A 16,356-nucleotide genomic window follows, 5' to 3' on the forward strand; every position below is an offset into this window, starting at 1 on the left:
CTTTGTCAGGGAGGAGCTAAGTTAGCTGGGTCATTAGAGAACACAGGGGTCTTCATTGCACATATATTTTTTTCAAAATCTTATCACATACAAGCCATATAATTTCAAAGGTCATTTTGAAAGAGCACCGGTAAATGTTTTATGACTTGTAAGATTTACAAATAGAAACACAAATGGCGGCGGTGATGCATTCAGGGACATTAAGTCAAGTCAAGTCAACAGTATTTATAGAGCACTTTCAAACAGCCATCGCTGCATACAAAGTGCTGTACATGGAGCGATTTAACATATACAATAAACAGTAAGACGAATCAGTAATAAGTAATAAGTAATAAGGAAGTCAGACAGAGAAAGTTTCAATGGTAGTTTAATTTTTAACATTCAACATCTGCATCATCAATCACTTTTGTGTTTTCAACCTGGAGAACATTGAAGTTTTTGGATTGAAATGATTTTGTCTTCTGTCTTCACATTGACGAGCTAAGAAACCTTCAAAGGGTCGAGGGGTTGTGAGCGAAAATGACAAGCGTGAATTGTCACACAAAGAGGTGAGCCGTGACATCAGGAAAAGTAGCTGAATTGGAGATAATACTGTCGATGGACACTTTTGCAAATGTGTAAAGTGAGTACGTTAAAGTTGAATACAGTAGTGTTTAGGGTTGCAAAATTCCAGGAATTTTCAAAATCGGAACATTGCCATGGGCCTCACAACATGCATCTCCTGGGGTACGCGTTATGGCCACCAGTTGGTTGTGAACTAAAGACTTACATGTAGAATAATAATTTCATTATATTCTAGTAAAATGCACTTTTAGTCATTTTAGCAGGGGGATAAAGAATGTATGCCTGTGAGTATTGTCATATTGTGTATCTACATGTTGTTCCACGGTTTATGTTGTTTCATTAGCTCGTGCAGGGCATTTTGCACTCTCCATTAGCATTATGCTAGTAACAACCCCAAGGCAAAGTTGGGTGGTTTTAAATGTGTCATTCCGTTTAGAGTAATGTTGAACTTGTTTTTCTTCAATGAAATAATTGAATGAAGAAAATATTTGTTGAAGGCCACATTAAATGTTAGCATCTATTCTTGATCGAGAACTTTTTCAAAAGTCTTCCATGGAAATGTACTAAAAATGTTCCTTCCCTTTGCAAGCCTAGTAGTGTTTTACCTTTTCGTGCCTTGCTATGCTTTTAATAGTCGCGCAAGAGCGCTTAGATGAGGCATTTGTGAATGCATCACATATGAAGAACAACAGCAAGCGGCTTTTTCTGTGGTGGGTGATGCAGTTTCCTTTTCTGCAATGTGTTGCTGTTGCTGCATGACAATGACTGACTTTTTCTTCTCCCCCGAGTTGTGGAGTTTAATTAATAAATCACTTTAGGACAACATTTTATTTCCGAGACATCTTTTAAAATCAAGGCACTACTTTTGACTTTGTTGACCTCTGTGCGTCCATTCAACATTGGGTCACAGCAGCGTTATGAATTCTGACCACACCAACTTATTTTGCATTCAAAGGTACATCCAGCAAACTTTGGCACAAAAACAAGCAGCACATGTAACAAGTGAGCTTAAAATAACTAAGCATTAAAAGCGGCATTAACATTTGACGCACTGGCTCAGGAGAAGAGGATCTCTGTCGTTGCCATGGTGTACTCAGATCACCTGCTTTTTATTTTTCTTTTCCATGTGGTCTGTAATATGCTCAGTGGACCAACCTGGTAAGCTTTAAAGGTCATGTTAGCGTTAGCACCGGTGCTAACGTTCCTGTTTTGTTTATAGAACAGACATATTGAACGTTGTTTACTGCTGTCCCTTTTTATTTACCAACTCAAAAGTAAAGAAAAGAGAATCAAGAGCTGGGACCAAGACAAACATTTTCAGCAGGTGCACTTACACTGCAAAAATTATAGGGGTTAAAAATCTTAAAAGCAAAATATGCATTGGGGGGTATTTTTTCTTATAAAACAGTTTGTGTATAAAAACGTATCACTTGCTACAGCAAGTTGCTTCTTGAAAAATTTGATGCCATTTTAAGTTGTAACTGAAAATGTATTACTGATTATGAGTTGGTTGTATAAAGACACTAGTTGTAAGCTAGTCTCAATTATGGTTCCGGCCTTCCTGTGTGGAGTTTACATGTTCTCCCCATGCCCGCTTGGGGACTTCGGTTTCCTCCCACATTCCAAAAACATGCGTGGTGGGTTAATGGGACACTCTGAATTGTACCATTGTACAATTTTGTTAAAATTCAGTACTACAGTTCTAATTCTTCTATTATTTTTCTCATTTTTTGAAAGGCCAGTTTTTGCAGTGTAAGCACACTCAAACCCTCAACCAATTATTTGGGCAATGTCCAATGAAACCAAATAGTCGTGGTCCATTCAAAATCAACTCGAGTTTTTGTCAAAACACACTTAAGTGGAATACACAAACACACACCGACAATCAGGCACAAGTTCAGCAATTATGGGTTGGCGTTAAAGGTAACGCTGAGCTGATTAGCTTCTTAATAAATCGATTTGGTCAATCGCAAATCAATCAGAAATCACAAAATCAAGTTAAGCAAAAAGTAAGCCAAGGGCTTTCTAGTTTCTTCTTTGTATTTTCCTGCCATCTGGATGTTGTATAGCACCATGCTGCCTCTCACAGGTCAGTCTTGGTTCTGCACTTAGGGTATCAGATAGGCGCAATTGTGTGTATGTTCTTCAAATGCTACAGATTTGATCTGATTTTGGATGTTCTTGAATCAACTGGAAGAATTGAAATAGACTACTTTCGATTAACCAGAAGCTGTTGCGTCTACTATAAAAATACAGCTCAGATCTGGGTTGCTTGTCATATTCAACTTCAAACTTGATTTTCCAAACGTTAAATACCTCAATGGTATCATCAGATCATCAACATCGGATGTTTTAGGTTGAACCTGACCGCTTTAAGGCACACAGATGTGTTAATATTTTAAATGACAGTTGCATACATGACAGATTTTTTGGCCATGTGTGGGGTATCGCACAATTTAAAAAATCTGGTAAAATATTTTGAATGGGCATGTGAGTTCCCTGCTGGTAAGGTGGAGCTACATGGTAAACCCTGAGTCGAATGGCTTTGGTTCCAGCCAATCAGAGGCCTGAAGAAATTACACACAAAAAAAGCCACATAACGAGGAAAAATGTGTGAAGACAAACGATGATAACATGAAGATTTTTGACTTATGGACCTAGACTCAGAGGGTTTTGGTTTTGGGGATGGAGGGGATGTTGGGGCACTTTTAAGCCACTGAGGTTTTATTTGCATTTTGGATTTCCACCCCTGCCCGAGTTTTGTGTACAAAGAGTGGAAGTCGAGATGAACATTGCTTAAAAAAATAATCTCGGAGCACAAGGGTTTCAAAGGTGAAGTTGATTTCCGTGTTTTTGTTTTTCAAGCTAGGCACGTACGGTTCCCTTTTTAGGCCAAAAAGGAGTGAGTGAACTTTCATTTTCCACAACAAAGTGTCCAAAGATCATGCAAATACACTAAATACACAATTAATTGGATTAGGGTATAAATTCTATATAGATTTATACATATATATAATTTCTTACACTTTTGTTACTCTATTCCGAAATGTAGTTTTTTTTTGTGTTCTTACAAAGTACAAAATAATATCCTATGTAACACGTATAATCAACATTAATAAAAAAAAACAACTAATCAGTCCTTATCATCTTTTAGAAGAAGAAAATTCATAATAAAAATAAGTTCTATGCTTTTTTTTTTCCTCCTCACTTGTATCTTACAATATATTTCTCTCTGCACGCGCACACACACTCACACGCACACGCACGCACGCACACACACGCAAGCGCTCTCTAAAACACACACGTACACACATGGTGTCCCCATTGTGGTTTCTCCTGCAGCAAACTGGCGGCCGTCGAACGGGATGTGTAAACAAAACGCATATTGTGTTAATGGCGGTGCCAAATTCACAAGACGGGTGTGGGGGAGGGGGTGCGGGGTGGAGCGGGGGCGCCGTTACAACGGGCACCTGGCGCAGCCGCACTCCAGAGCCGTCTCCATCTCCTCGGAGTATGAGGTGCCGTCGGTGCAGCGGAACACCACCTTCCTCTGGCGGGTCTTGCTGACGCCGCAGCAGATGCCGGGCGGCGCCGCCATCTGGCACGATCGGGGGCAGTCCATGCGCGGGATCTTGCTGGTGGACGTGCAAGTCCGCATGGCTTGGTGGCGCTTCAACTGCTCTCGCACCATCTCACCTTGACACGTCAAGTCTGGAGCAAAGGACATGAGGAGCACATGACAGATGTGGTCGGCAAAGTTATTCCTCCACTACGGTTGCTCTCTCTGGCTGGAGCCGATCCCAAATGACTTTGTTATGATGACAAAATGACACAAACACACTTGAACTTCTTTGCGTATTATCAGTTGAAACTCATACTGGTTGATTGTCTTCATCAGATCATCAACATTTTTGGGTCCTGAATACATTAAATCCAGTCAGGCTGTGAGGTCCACAAACTTCAATTCGATTTCGATTTAGTCAATTAGATTTCAAAGCAAACAAGGTGAAGCAGCATGTAGCTGTTATGCTGCACACAAATGGTTAAGTTGCCAACAGAAGTGATGTCAGCCACGGGTGTAAATGCTTTTACATCCAGGTTGAAAAGGTTTCAGAAAGCCACTGTTTATTTCTTGAGTTTTGCTTTTAAAAGCCTTTATATCTTAATTCTTAATATGTAGTAAACCTGTTTAAAATTCACCTTTTCAGTAATCGTTTTTTGTTCTATTTTCTTTGCCTTTTCTCTTTGGCTGTTTGTAAATGTGTGCGTTTGCCTGTGTGAAGCACATTGAGTTAGTTGCCTTGTGTATTAAATGTGATACATAAATAAAAATGTCTTGCCTTGAAACAATGTCCTGTTTTGGTAGAAAAACTTTAATCTTGCATGTTTTTCCCGAATCATCCATTAATCGACATAATACTGCACAGATTAATCAATCCTACTGCCAAATTGTCACTGTCCGACCCCATTTGGGCGTGCTGAGGCTTACCAGTGTCACATGTGGGTCCAGCGTAGCCAGGCAGACAATTGCAGACGGGCTCCCCACCCTCGGACACTCTGCACTCGCCGTGCCCGCAGCGCTGCCCCCTGCAGGCCGTGGGCACTTGCTGCCGCTCGCAGAACTGGCCCTGGTAGCCCTCGCTGCATTTGCAACTGTAGGATGACCCCTTGGGCACACATAAACCGTGAACACATCTGAGGAGATAGAATTGGAGAAAGAGAGACGGGAGGATGATAAAAGACTCGTCGACTACACACTTGGGAACAACTCCTGTAATTAAATGATGAGTCAAACTGCATAACTCCCCCCTCGAAAAGAAAAAGAGTCTGCAGCCATTTTGTAAACCAAAAGAATGTTGGAACTAAATGTGCGGTTGACAAATTTCAAGGTCAATGCTGACGCCGTCAAAAGAGCGGCGTGTTAATCAAAAGGCAAACTTCATTTGAAAACACATCTGCGGCACGGTAACAGGCATCTGTCCCACAGTGGCGATTCTGGGTTTGAATCCCAGCTTAGGGAAATATGCAAATGAAACATGGCCACCCTACTGTTAGTTTTGATAGTAGCATAGTAAGTGTTTTAAAGAGACACCGAAAATGGATGGAGGGATGGATTGCATATTGTTTTGTCCCCACCTGCTGCCCTGACAGGGATTTGGCGCTGTGGCCTGTTCGCACAATGTCCCGCTGCGTCCAGGCGGGCACTGACAGGTGACACCCATCTCGCCACCCTCTCTGCACGTTCCTTGCGCACACACGCTGCATGAGTGACAGCCCACAAGGACGCCATCGCCCTGTGAGCAGGAGAAGATGATCTACTGTCAGTGTTTATTTACACCAGGGGGAAAGGACCAAAACACATACTCCTGCCACGATTAAAAAACTTCTAACTCCAAATAAAATTCTGATGTTTTGGTTGGCTTTTTCTGACATTTCTTTGGTTTTCTGGAAGATGTTTTTTAGGCAAACGATGACATCTCTCTTGAAATGTTCTCTTAACCGGACCATAATAATAATCTTTCACGCACATTTGGAAAAATGTGTTCTGGTCCGATGAAAGCATTGTTGAACTTTTTGGCCATCACTTCAAAAGGTGTGTTTGCTGTAAACGCAACACTTTTCATCACCATAAAAACAGTGCAAAGAATATCACAAAAACCTGTCATTCGAAAAGGTGTGTGTCGACTTTTTATGTCCACTCTATTCTTTTCTCACAATGAATATTAAAATGGCAAAATGTGGTGCTCCCTAAAAATCAGATTGATATAGCGTGGGAATGAAATATGAACCGTTACATAAGGGTCATTATAATAATGATACCTTGCCCTCCACAGGTCGCCCTCCTGTAGCTCGGTAGCTCAGGTCCTGCGCTTCCCCGTTAATTTGGACATTGTGGATGCAGCCGTTGAAGAACTGAGGCGAGCGTTCTGGACTGGTCTGAAGGCCCGTGGCCAGCACCTGGTAGGGCACGCCTGGACAACAGAAGACACGGTGTGGTGAGACCGAGAGGAAGCAAAGAATCACTTTTTGAGGACACCTTGCCACTTTGTCAGAAGTGTGTGTTTGTTGTGGCTCAGTGCACGAGTGGCGGACGTCTCGGCAAACAGACATTCAGATGTGCCCTGATGCAAATGTCTTTGATGTGCATGTGTGTGAGTACCTCCGATGTAAAGCTGCGTGTTGTGGTCGACGGATGGTTGGCGCGCTAGCTTGCCCAGGCTCTTGGGGGCGCCATTGTCCACCACCAGGCTGAGGGAATGGTTCTGAATCAACAGCTCCACGGTGTGGAAAAGTCCGTCGTTGACAGACTCAACACTGTTACATGTACACAAAAGACAGAAGAGGGGGCTTCAGTTTGGTACCAGTTATCACAAATTACCGCCGAATTCTATACCACATAGGAGTCAATTGACAGGCATAAAACATATGCTAAACATTTTCAGGTTGAGCATTTACTCTTTGTTTTGTTTGCAAATCAAACACCAAGTGAAATAAAAAAAGAAGCAAGAAAAGACTGACAAAATCAAAATCAAAGCCCTGGATGTGAAGTACAGTATAGTTAAGCCAGGTAGGACTCGGTCCTTGTCCCTAAACGGTAATTAATGCCCATGCCAAAAAGTTCGTAATTGCCTGAAGATGTCACAAAATTGTGACAAAGCCCCTTTTTTTTTCAAAATAGACAAGGCTACGGCATGACTAAAAGCTCCTCCCTCAATTCAACATTGGCATGGAGTTGCCACCAGATGGCACCAAACCAATATTTTATGGAAAATCTGTTTGGCTTGTTCTGCTGCCGTGCACCCATCCAACTCCTCCACCCCATGAATTTGAGCATTGTTTTTACTTCTCCATCTTCTAATAAAAGTGAGAGAAACCTGATTACTGGAAAATGTATTTAAAAACGTTTTCCTCTATCAATGTGACCAGTACAACTCTATGGAAAACAAAAGAGGGGTTGTGAAAGTGAAGAACAGTGAATGCGGTGGAAATGGGACATTAGGGAATTATGAACAGTTCAAAAGAGCAGTTAGGGCTAGTCGATAAACTTCATGCTCCTACAAGAAAGAAAAATGTCCGGCATATCCTACTAGAACATTTATTTGGATTTTAAATAATGGCCCTTTGAAGGTTTGCAGGTGTGTGCTGACTTCCATTTAACATACATTTGAATGTGATTGATTAGTTTTGAACACAAGCACATTATCACAGTTGTTTGTTTTGACTTCCCTTCTCAGAGCTTTCTCTTTGTTTTTTTTGTCAAGATTTTTTAAATGATTTACGTTGGTCTTTTTTTATGCCACGGAAACCTGGCATTTAAAAGGGGCGTAGACCTTTATCTCGACTTTATCTGATGAAGCATCATTGATGAAGCTAAGTCGTAACTTTTAGTCAACTTTAGACAACGTTTAGTCAAACTTTAAACCGACACTTTATAATTTTGAGTAGCGTGCGGCATTGTATGGAATAAAGTCGATGACCTTTTGCACCCCGTCTGTGTGAAGAGTTGAGGTTCCCCCCGCTAAGTGGTTTTAGCTGGAGTGGTGACAGCCAGCCAGAGAGACAGTGGTTTGGCACAGCTGAGAGGAAGAAAGGGGCGGGGGGTGTTGAAAGAAAATGATGGGTATAAACTCTACCAGGGCTTCGGTTTTACCCTGAAAAAGGAAAAAAAAACAAAAAACGAGATGGACAAGAAAATGTGATAAATATATGGGTACACCGTCTCTCCAACATAGAGGATGGTGCTTTTGTTATGTTAGCTAAGTAGCTCGGGAGCCTCGAGTCAGCTTAGATTGGCAGAACTTTATAATATAAGGATATGCCATAATTGCCTTTAATTGCATGGTGTCTTACTGGTCGGATATCAGACTTCCGAGCATAGTCCCAAAACATACGTAGTAGCTACACTATAAAATAAATGGTAAGTATAAATGCATGCCTTGTGATTGGCTGGTGACAAGTCCAAAATCTACCAAACTTTTCAGGTAGAGAAAATGGATGGAAGGATAGAACATTTTCATGCAAATGATTCATTTAGGATCACAAAGGCAGAAACATTAGATGAACACCCACCATCAAACATTGCCTTAAGAAGAACCAGCTATCTTAATGCCAACACATAATGGAAAACGTCAGTGACATGATAACAGTTAGCATAAATATTTGCTGATTTAGAACCTTTTTAGCAAAAGATGGATGTGCACCAAACATGAATGGCCTTATCGATTAATGCGAACATATAACAGAATATGCCATTGAAATGTTGCAATTTTAAAACCCTTTTAGCAAACGTTTCATTTCACAAATTGCCTCAAGATTGGCCCGCTATCTTAATGTTGACATATAATGGAAAATGCCATTGACATGTTCATGGTTAGCATCGATATTTGCAGTTTTTGAACCCTTTAAGTGATATTTGTGCTCCAAACAACAGTGCCATAACAATCGCCCGCTAGCTTCATGCTAACATATATAGTAATGGAAAATGCAATTGACATGCTAACAGTTAGCGTGGATATTTGTGCTTTTAGAATCCTTCAAGCAACTGTAAATGGGCAATCACTTACAAAGCACTTTTCTACATTTGATATTCAAAGCGCTTGACACTGTTTCCTCATTTACCGAGTGATGACACTGCATCAGGAACACCTGGGGGTTCAGTATCTTGGACACTTCGACAAGGTTGCAACAGCTGGCGATTGAACACCCAAACTCTGGGTTGATGACCTCTCTACCACTGAGCCATGCAGCTCCCAATTGATATTTGTGCACAAACAGTGGAGCAACACATGTTGACTGCTAATACCAACAAGGACATATATTGTTTATCCTTGATGACAAAAGCTAGCTGACGTAAACCTGCAACCCCATATTTAAGATTCAACATTCTGTAATTGCTTGTTTGTCTATACGTGCCCTATATATGTGTGTCCTGCAATTGGCTGGCGACCGATCCAGTGTCCCACAGTCAGCTAGCGCTTGGATTGATTTGGTCCACATTGTCGTTGGATTACTTTATTCAAACCCAACAAATAAACCACAGGACTAAAAGGGTTGTGGCGTAAAAGCGCCCATATCAAGCACATACTTGTGTCAGTGTTGGAAAAGTTAAACAAACTACAAAACCTGGCAAAAATAGTTCTGACACAGACTATGTTATTCTTGTCTCCGGCTCCCCCCCTCCCTCTCCCAATACACCCATGTACACATCACCATCTCGACCCACGTTAACCGCAATGCAAACACAGGTTTAAACCCATTTTCCCCAATTTATCCTCATACATAAAGTGCAGATAATTGGTTCAAGGTGTTACTTGGATTATGGAGACATTCATGCGTTACATCAACAATGACAGATGACTTCCTGCTTTGGAGAAAGAAAGAAAGAAAAAAAAGTTTTACATCAACCTAGTGGCGCGTTTTACTGGTTTGCCGAGAGCCAAAGCAGACGCGTTCGTGGTTTCTATTAGCCGCCATGTAATTTAATAACAGTCCCATCCAGGCACAGTGATGGCCTTGAAGACCTCACTCGTCTCTTTGGCTTTTGCTCTCCGTCGACTGTTTTCAAAGCGAATTGATGTGATCATCTTTCCAATGCAATTGCCGTAAAAGCATTTAAAAATAATCATAATTTTGTACTCATAATTCAGTTTGGAAACAGTCAGGCAAGCTTGTGCTCAAGGGCCATATATGTGTTAAAAACAGACACATGAGTGAGATCATTTTTACATGAGGTAAATGTTTCCTTTTTGAAAATGTATGTAATGTATGATTGTTTGGGGAAAAAAAGATACATTTTTTAATAATGTTTAGATCTTATTTAGAATGAATAATATTTTAATAAAATAATGTCAATATAACGTCTCTGTGTGCCCTACGATTGGCTGGCAACCGATTCACGGTGTCCCCCGCCTACTGCCCGGAGACAGCTGGGATAGGCTCCAGCACCCCCCGTGACCCTAAGTGAGGATCAAGCGGTTGGGAAGATGAATGAATGAATGAATATAACGTGTACAATGTAACAGTGAAATCATTTCATATTTATTTTAAAATATAATTTTCTTTTTTTAAATGCCAAAAATTCATATTTGTTTTAATTTGAGATCATTGACCAATATTTAATTAAATAGCGTTAATGACCTATTATTAGCATAATTATATTTCATCTTTTCCTTCCTTCCTTTGGCAAGTGCTCTTCAAGAGCCTTGCTTTTTTGTTCTTTTTTGCTGTTTTTGTCTTTTGTTTTGTCACATGTTGTTTGTTGTTTCATTGTGTGGACCTGATATGGACTGTTTTCAGCGCTTTTTGGCCACGACATTCGTCAAAGGAGCAGTATCTGTGCTTGGTGGTTGCGCCTTCTCGGCAGCACGCCTGTACCAGCACAGATTTTGATTGGGAGGAATGTCGGCGCCATTGACTGTCGGTGCTGGACAGACCTGGGGCGCTTGTGTTTTTTGCGCCAGTAATGGGCAGCATTTTTCACAACCCCGATTTGTTCAGTGGCTATGTCAGCGCTGTTGGACAGTTGGCGTTGGTGCGGCTGGATGGATGGCCGCTGAAGTTGAGGATGAGGAGAGAGGAGCGTTGGCGAAGAGCGCCGATGCGTATTTGGAACCGTGAGTCGCCGCTTGGAATTGAAATGGATTTCCATGGGACAGGAGAAGTGAACCAATCTCTTTTTTCGTCAATGCATGCTACAGCTTCTTGTTGACTTTGAAACTTAGCTTGTAGCCGAACTGTGCACATTTTGAGCATGACGTCTTAGATCCACTGGTTAAAGGACACTTTGATTCTCTCCTCTTTCATCTCAAACCGCTTCAAACACCAAAGCGTGTGACGGAAAAGTGGTTAGGACTGCACGACTGTCCGTGTTTTATGTGTTGTGCTTATTATTTTACTTTATGTTAACTGTTTTGTAAAGCGCTTTGTTACAGCTGCCGCTGTTGTGAAAGCGCTATATAAATCAGCATGTATTGTATTGTATTCTGAGACTATAATCCATTAATTTGGAATTCATTGTCATTATTGCTAATTATTAATTAACATGATTTTTAAAATCTGAATATTTTTATTTATATGGATATTTACGAAACTAAAGAAAATGTTAAATCTATCCATAGAATAGTTTATCTCACCAAAAGATTAGTTTAATTTTTATCAATAAATAACAGCAACCAACTATTTAATAAGTTACTTATAATAACAAAATTCTTATCATGTGTAATCTTTTTTTTTTTGTTCTGGAAAACAATTAGAAAAAGGTTTCTGTAAAATTGTTTATATTACTAATATTTTCATTTCATTTCCAATAAATCAACAAAAATGTCATCCATTTCATTGAATAGAAATGAAAAAAAAAACATTTCAAAATAATAATGTTAACTATTCCATTCACTATCGTTAAAAATCAACAATGCTGAAGTAATTCCACAAATATTGCAGGCCAGACTTGTCGGTTGCTCCTTTAGAATCTCCCAGAGAGGCTTCAAATCAAAACTCCACCGGGTGGCAGAAGAGCACAAGCCATTTTCAAACTGGACTTGTTCAATGTAAATTTCGTGCGTGTGGATGGGTGCCACGTGTTGATTTCTACCTCAGATCACCCCCTATTGGTTGTGTAAGTCAATTAAAGGCAGCTCGTTAGATAATTTAGCAAAAAATCATGCACACTTCACAAACACATCCACACATATGGGGGTAGGGGGGGGGCAGGAGAATTTACTTTCTTAAAACCATAAACAAATTACACGCAGGCCGGATGCAATTACAAGTAATTGACTTTTATTAAGGCCTCATAAAATATATATTTGGATTAGGTCCACTTACAAACTGTTCAATCAAATTAGGTGGCACTGTTGTTTTCCGAGAATGGATTTGTTGATTATATATGAATAAATAGCTGGATTTCATGAAATGCTTGTTTGACTGTCCAAACAAGTGAGTCAGCGTGTGTGTGTGTGTGTGTGAGAGCAGCCCGAGCTGATTACAGTGACATGGAGCAGACATGGAAGCCAGTCTTATTGCCATGGTAACCTCAATTAGTTGCTGCCGAGACTGCACAGCTGCTTTGCTCTTTTCTTTTAGGTTTTTTTCCCACTCCTCTTGTCATTCAAGTCGGTTTTGTCGAAAAGTCACACTGGTGACCCTTTGATGCAGCGTTTTCACGAATGAGCAGCACCCTGTTTTCCGAGGACACGAATCAAAGGTTTGGCCATCTGAATATTTGGACTGCCTTTGAATGTTTTAAACCGAGAATGTTCAAGGAATGTCCATGTCTTTGGGCCAATATTCATTTCCAATGATTGGACCACGAAAAAAAAAATCGAATAATGTAAAATAAAAACCTTGAATGCAATTGACATTTTAAGATCCAATGAAATTTTTTTTTTCAAACAGTTCTTGTTGGAATAAATATAGTTCTGATATCCCATATTTACTCTCTGTGTAACTTTAAAAATTATTTCAGAGTGAAACCTCGCAAATACCTAATAGACAATGGAGTAGGTTGATAATGGTAGACTCGTCGAACAGAGAAAGCTCAGGCTGCTCCTGTTCTAGCTTTTAATACAATATCTTATTGTTAAGTGAATAGCTTCTGGTCAAATTAACTGTTGCCTGTGAGAAGATAACATCAGCCCAGGACACCATGAGAGGGACATTGCAAGCTGTGTTCGTGGACCATCGACATCCAGTAGGAGCCGTTTGACGCCATCTCAGGAATGAACTGTGTGTTCTTATTGAAACTCTGCTCTACTGAAACTGTTGCGGAATGTGAAAATACTCCCCACACCCGTTAGAAGATCATGTATCAGGGAAATCCTTCCAATAAATGCAAGGAGACAAAAGCGCTCTCTTCAGAGTTGCCCCGGAACCTGTAACGGTTTACATTGCAGAGCCAGCTGGAGAGCTGCTCTGAGATTGTAAACCGAGACATGTTTTAGCGCCCTCTCCTTGCAAGAAAGACAACCATGCCTGCCTCCTGAGTCTTCCTGTTCCTGATGTGTTCTTAGCATCAGATTACACGCATTAACCTAACAGTTCTCACATTTGTTTTAATTGTTGCTTGTAATATAATGTCGAAGTTTTAGTATATTAAATGAACAAAATATTTTGTAATGTATACGTAGTCCAAATTTGCAGGGATGAACCGTTTTAGTTTATTTGACTTTAGTAGAAAATATTTTGTGAACTTTTTTTTAATCCTGCACTCAACGAACACAAAGAAGAAGCTCTAAAAATTTAGCAAATAAATAAATAAATAAAAATAGAAGTACAAATGAAGCTGCACACACACAACTTCGCATAAACAATTTAATCTGACACAAAGCGAGTGGAAGCATTTGGATGAATTTTCCTCAATTGTTTTGACCAGACAATCACTTCTTTGTTTTCATGATTTTATTTGAACACGCATTAAAAAAAAAAGTTTAAAAAATATAGAGCCAATCCTGTGCATGTTATATTGTGGAGTCTGTGTTTGATGTGCCTTTAAGAGAAGTGCCTTTTTTGGGGGGCGGGGGGTGGGGCAGGAATATGATTCTGGACTGTAGGTATGATCCAAATTACAGATTTCAATGACAGCCGGGAGTTTAGCAACAGATAAAGTTCAACAACAACAACCTTCAATCGTGTATTGCGGTGTTGATACATTTCGATTTAATGAAGGAAGACATCATCCTCTCAGATTTGCCCAACTACTCCACAGACATGCTTTCATTTGATGACATGGTCGTCTGTTATGAGTGTAAAAGCCGAGCGCTTGTTTACATCCGTTTACAAGCCAGATGAAATGACTCCAAGTTTTGTCAGCCAAAGTCTGCATTGGAGCCCCTTGTCGCGAAACGTCTCGAAAGTACCGCTCTCTTGCTTATTTTATTTATTTTTTCCTCCTTCATGCCAAAGCACTGACCTCAGATTGCGGCGGTGGCAAAACTTGCGCCGTCCCACGCGGCGTTGAGGTTTTCACTCTGTTCAAGTAGTCATTTTTGTTCAAATTGGGGCGGATAGGATTTAGGCTGATCAGACTCATGTAATCAAAAAAATGGTAGGCGGTAAGAACTACACAGCGGATTGCGGTGAAGGGTTGACGTAGGGCCGCGGCTGCCTCCAAACTGCTGAATAGTGAGTAATGTTGAGACAGACTGTTCAATTCAACGTGGAGGAATATCGACAACACGAATATTGAGACACCTGAACCCTTTCATGCACCCTGTAACCTGATAACATGATAAGCCGTCCACTGTAGTAACTGCTGTCCCCGAATGACTTAACTAATAAATTGACTAATCACTGATACTACAGCCATTACTTGCCCCTAAAGCAGGGTACACATATACAGATAATCGGGACGTATTTCAGATATTTCTGCCTTTATTTCTCCTGGTTGGTATGCCCCACGGGGATAAATCTGAAAAAACTGAATCAGAATCAAGAGACATCTGGTTTGGTGTTGGAGACTCGCAATTGTCAGTGGAGATCTCGTTGTGGATGCTGTACTTTGTTGGTCATCTAAAGTACACAACTTACTTTGGGGGCAATCAGAACACACCTGGCCATTCGTGATCATGGTTTGTGGGCTCACTCGCATCATAAAAATGAACGTGAACCATGTTTTCAGAGGTAGGGATGTCAGTGGGCCCTGACGAGACAAACGGACCCAAGACTTTGTACTGTTACTACTTCACTGAGAAGCCGCTTTGTTTGTGGGTCCATTTCCAGAGCCAATTGCTGCTTCCTTTCATATCTCTCATCTGCCTTTTGGCCGAACAGGCGTGGCCCGTGTCATGCTAATGAGAGTCGACAAGGATAATGCTCAAGACTCGGTCTGTGGTTGACTCCCCCACCCTCCCTGGTGCGCTCCATCACTCTGTCATCCCAGCACTTAATCATCTGCTTTCATCACTCCCCCCTGTTGGACCACCTCTTCCACACACTTGAATCTGTAATAGTCTCGGGCTTTTGTCCATCCATCTAGTATCTCAAAGCCTGCCTCTCTAGAAAGGCTAATGTCCCTGTAACTATTCTCTCGGCAGATATAAGCAACTGACAAAAGGCCACCACTTGCTTTACTGCCGGCAGCTACAATGTGTGTCAGAAGGGTCCCAGAATTGAGTCACCTTGGTGTCGCTCTTGATCTTAGGAAAGAAGAAAAAAAATATTGTATAGAGCCATGTCGGTTCTTCTTAGCTAGGAACTGTCAAAAAGAAACGCCACAGGATCTCCTTGTTGGCTGATCATCTTGGCCCACAATGAAGAGAATACTTGGAAGTTGTGAGTTTGAAACATCATTAGTGACACCAGTCCTGTCACATCTTGTGGAATAAAACAAGACGACCTGACTCAATGAAGATTTCAATCTTGAGTTGTATATTTTGGTCGGGCGTGTCCAAGAAAATTGCATATTCAATTCATTGAAGGCCATGAACTGTCAAAAGTTATGCATGTAAATGTTCTTGTTTGTCTGAATGTGATCTCCGTTTGACCGGCAGCCAATCCAGGGTTTAATGTGCTTCTCACGCAAAGCTAGCCGGGATAGCCTCCGGTTCACCCTGTGACCCGAAGGAGGAGAAGCAGTCCAGAAGATGCGTGCGTAAATAGAACATTTTAATTGCTCGGATTTTGCTGTGACCTGCTGTGAAAACGGCCTTCACATTCACTGTGTTACAATTAACGTCTATGGGATCCCGCACCAGTAAGAACTATTCCTGTACATCTGGTTTATTGTTTTTTCAATGAGTTTGCTGATAGCCAAAAATGTTGAACTTTATTTTACCAAAATGATTTAATGCCTTTATG

General features: G+C 40.8%; 1 protein-coding gene across 4 annotated transcripts in view; it reads right to left on the reverse strand.

The window, feature by feature from the left end:
• Positions 1 to 350: 350 nt before the first annotated feature.
• Positions 351 to 16,356, reverse strand: part of slit3 (slit homolog 3 (Drosophila)) — a 242,678-nt gene continuing 226,672 nt past the window's right edge. For all 4 annotated transcript variants that reach the window (XM_052086348.1, XM_052086267.1, XM_052086418.1 and 1 more), the window contains 5 exons: positions 6,725 to 6,879; positions 6,385 to 6,536; positions 5,701 to 5,858; positions 5,054 to 5,259; positions 351 to 4,275 (listed from right to left, as the gene is read on the reverse strand). In XM_052086348.1, the coding sequence (XP_051942308.1) occupies positions 4,022 to 4,275; positions 5,054 to 5,259; positions 5,701 to 5,858; positions 6,385 to 6,536; positions 6,725 to 6,879 (925 nt within the window). In that variant the 3' untranslated portion in view covers positions 351 to 4,021. The remainder of the gene's footprint in view (positions 4,276 to 5,053; positions 5,260 to 5,700; positions 5,859 to 6,384; positions 6,537 to 6,724; positions 6,880 to 16,356) is intronic.

Source organism: Hippocampus zosterae, chromosome 1 (assembly GCF_025434085.1).
Source record: "Hippocampus zosterae strain Florida chromosome 1, ASM2543408v3, whole genome shotgun sequence".
Lineage (NCBI taxonomy): Eukaryota > Metazoa > Chordata > Actinopteri > Syngnathiformes > Syngnathidae > Hippocampus > Hippocampus zosterae.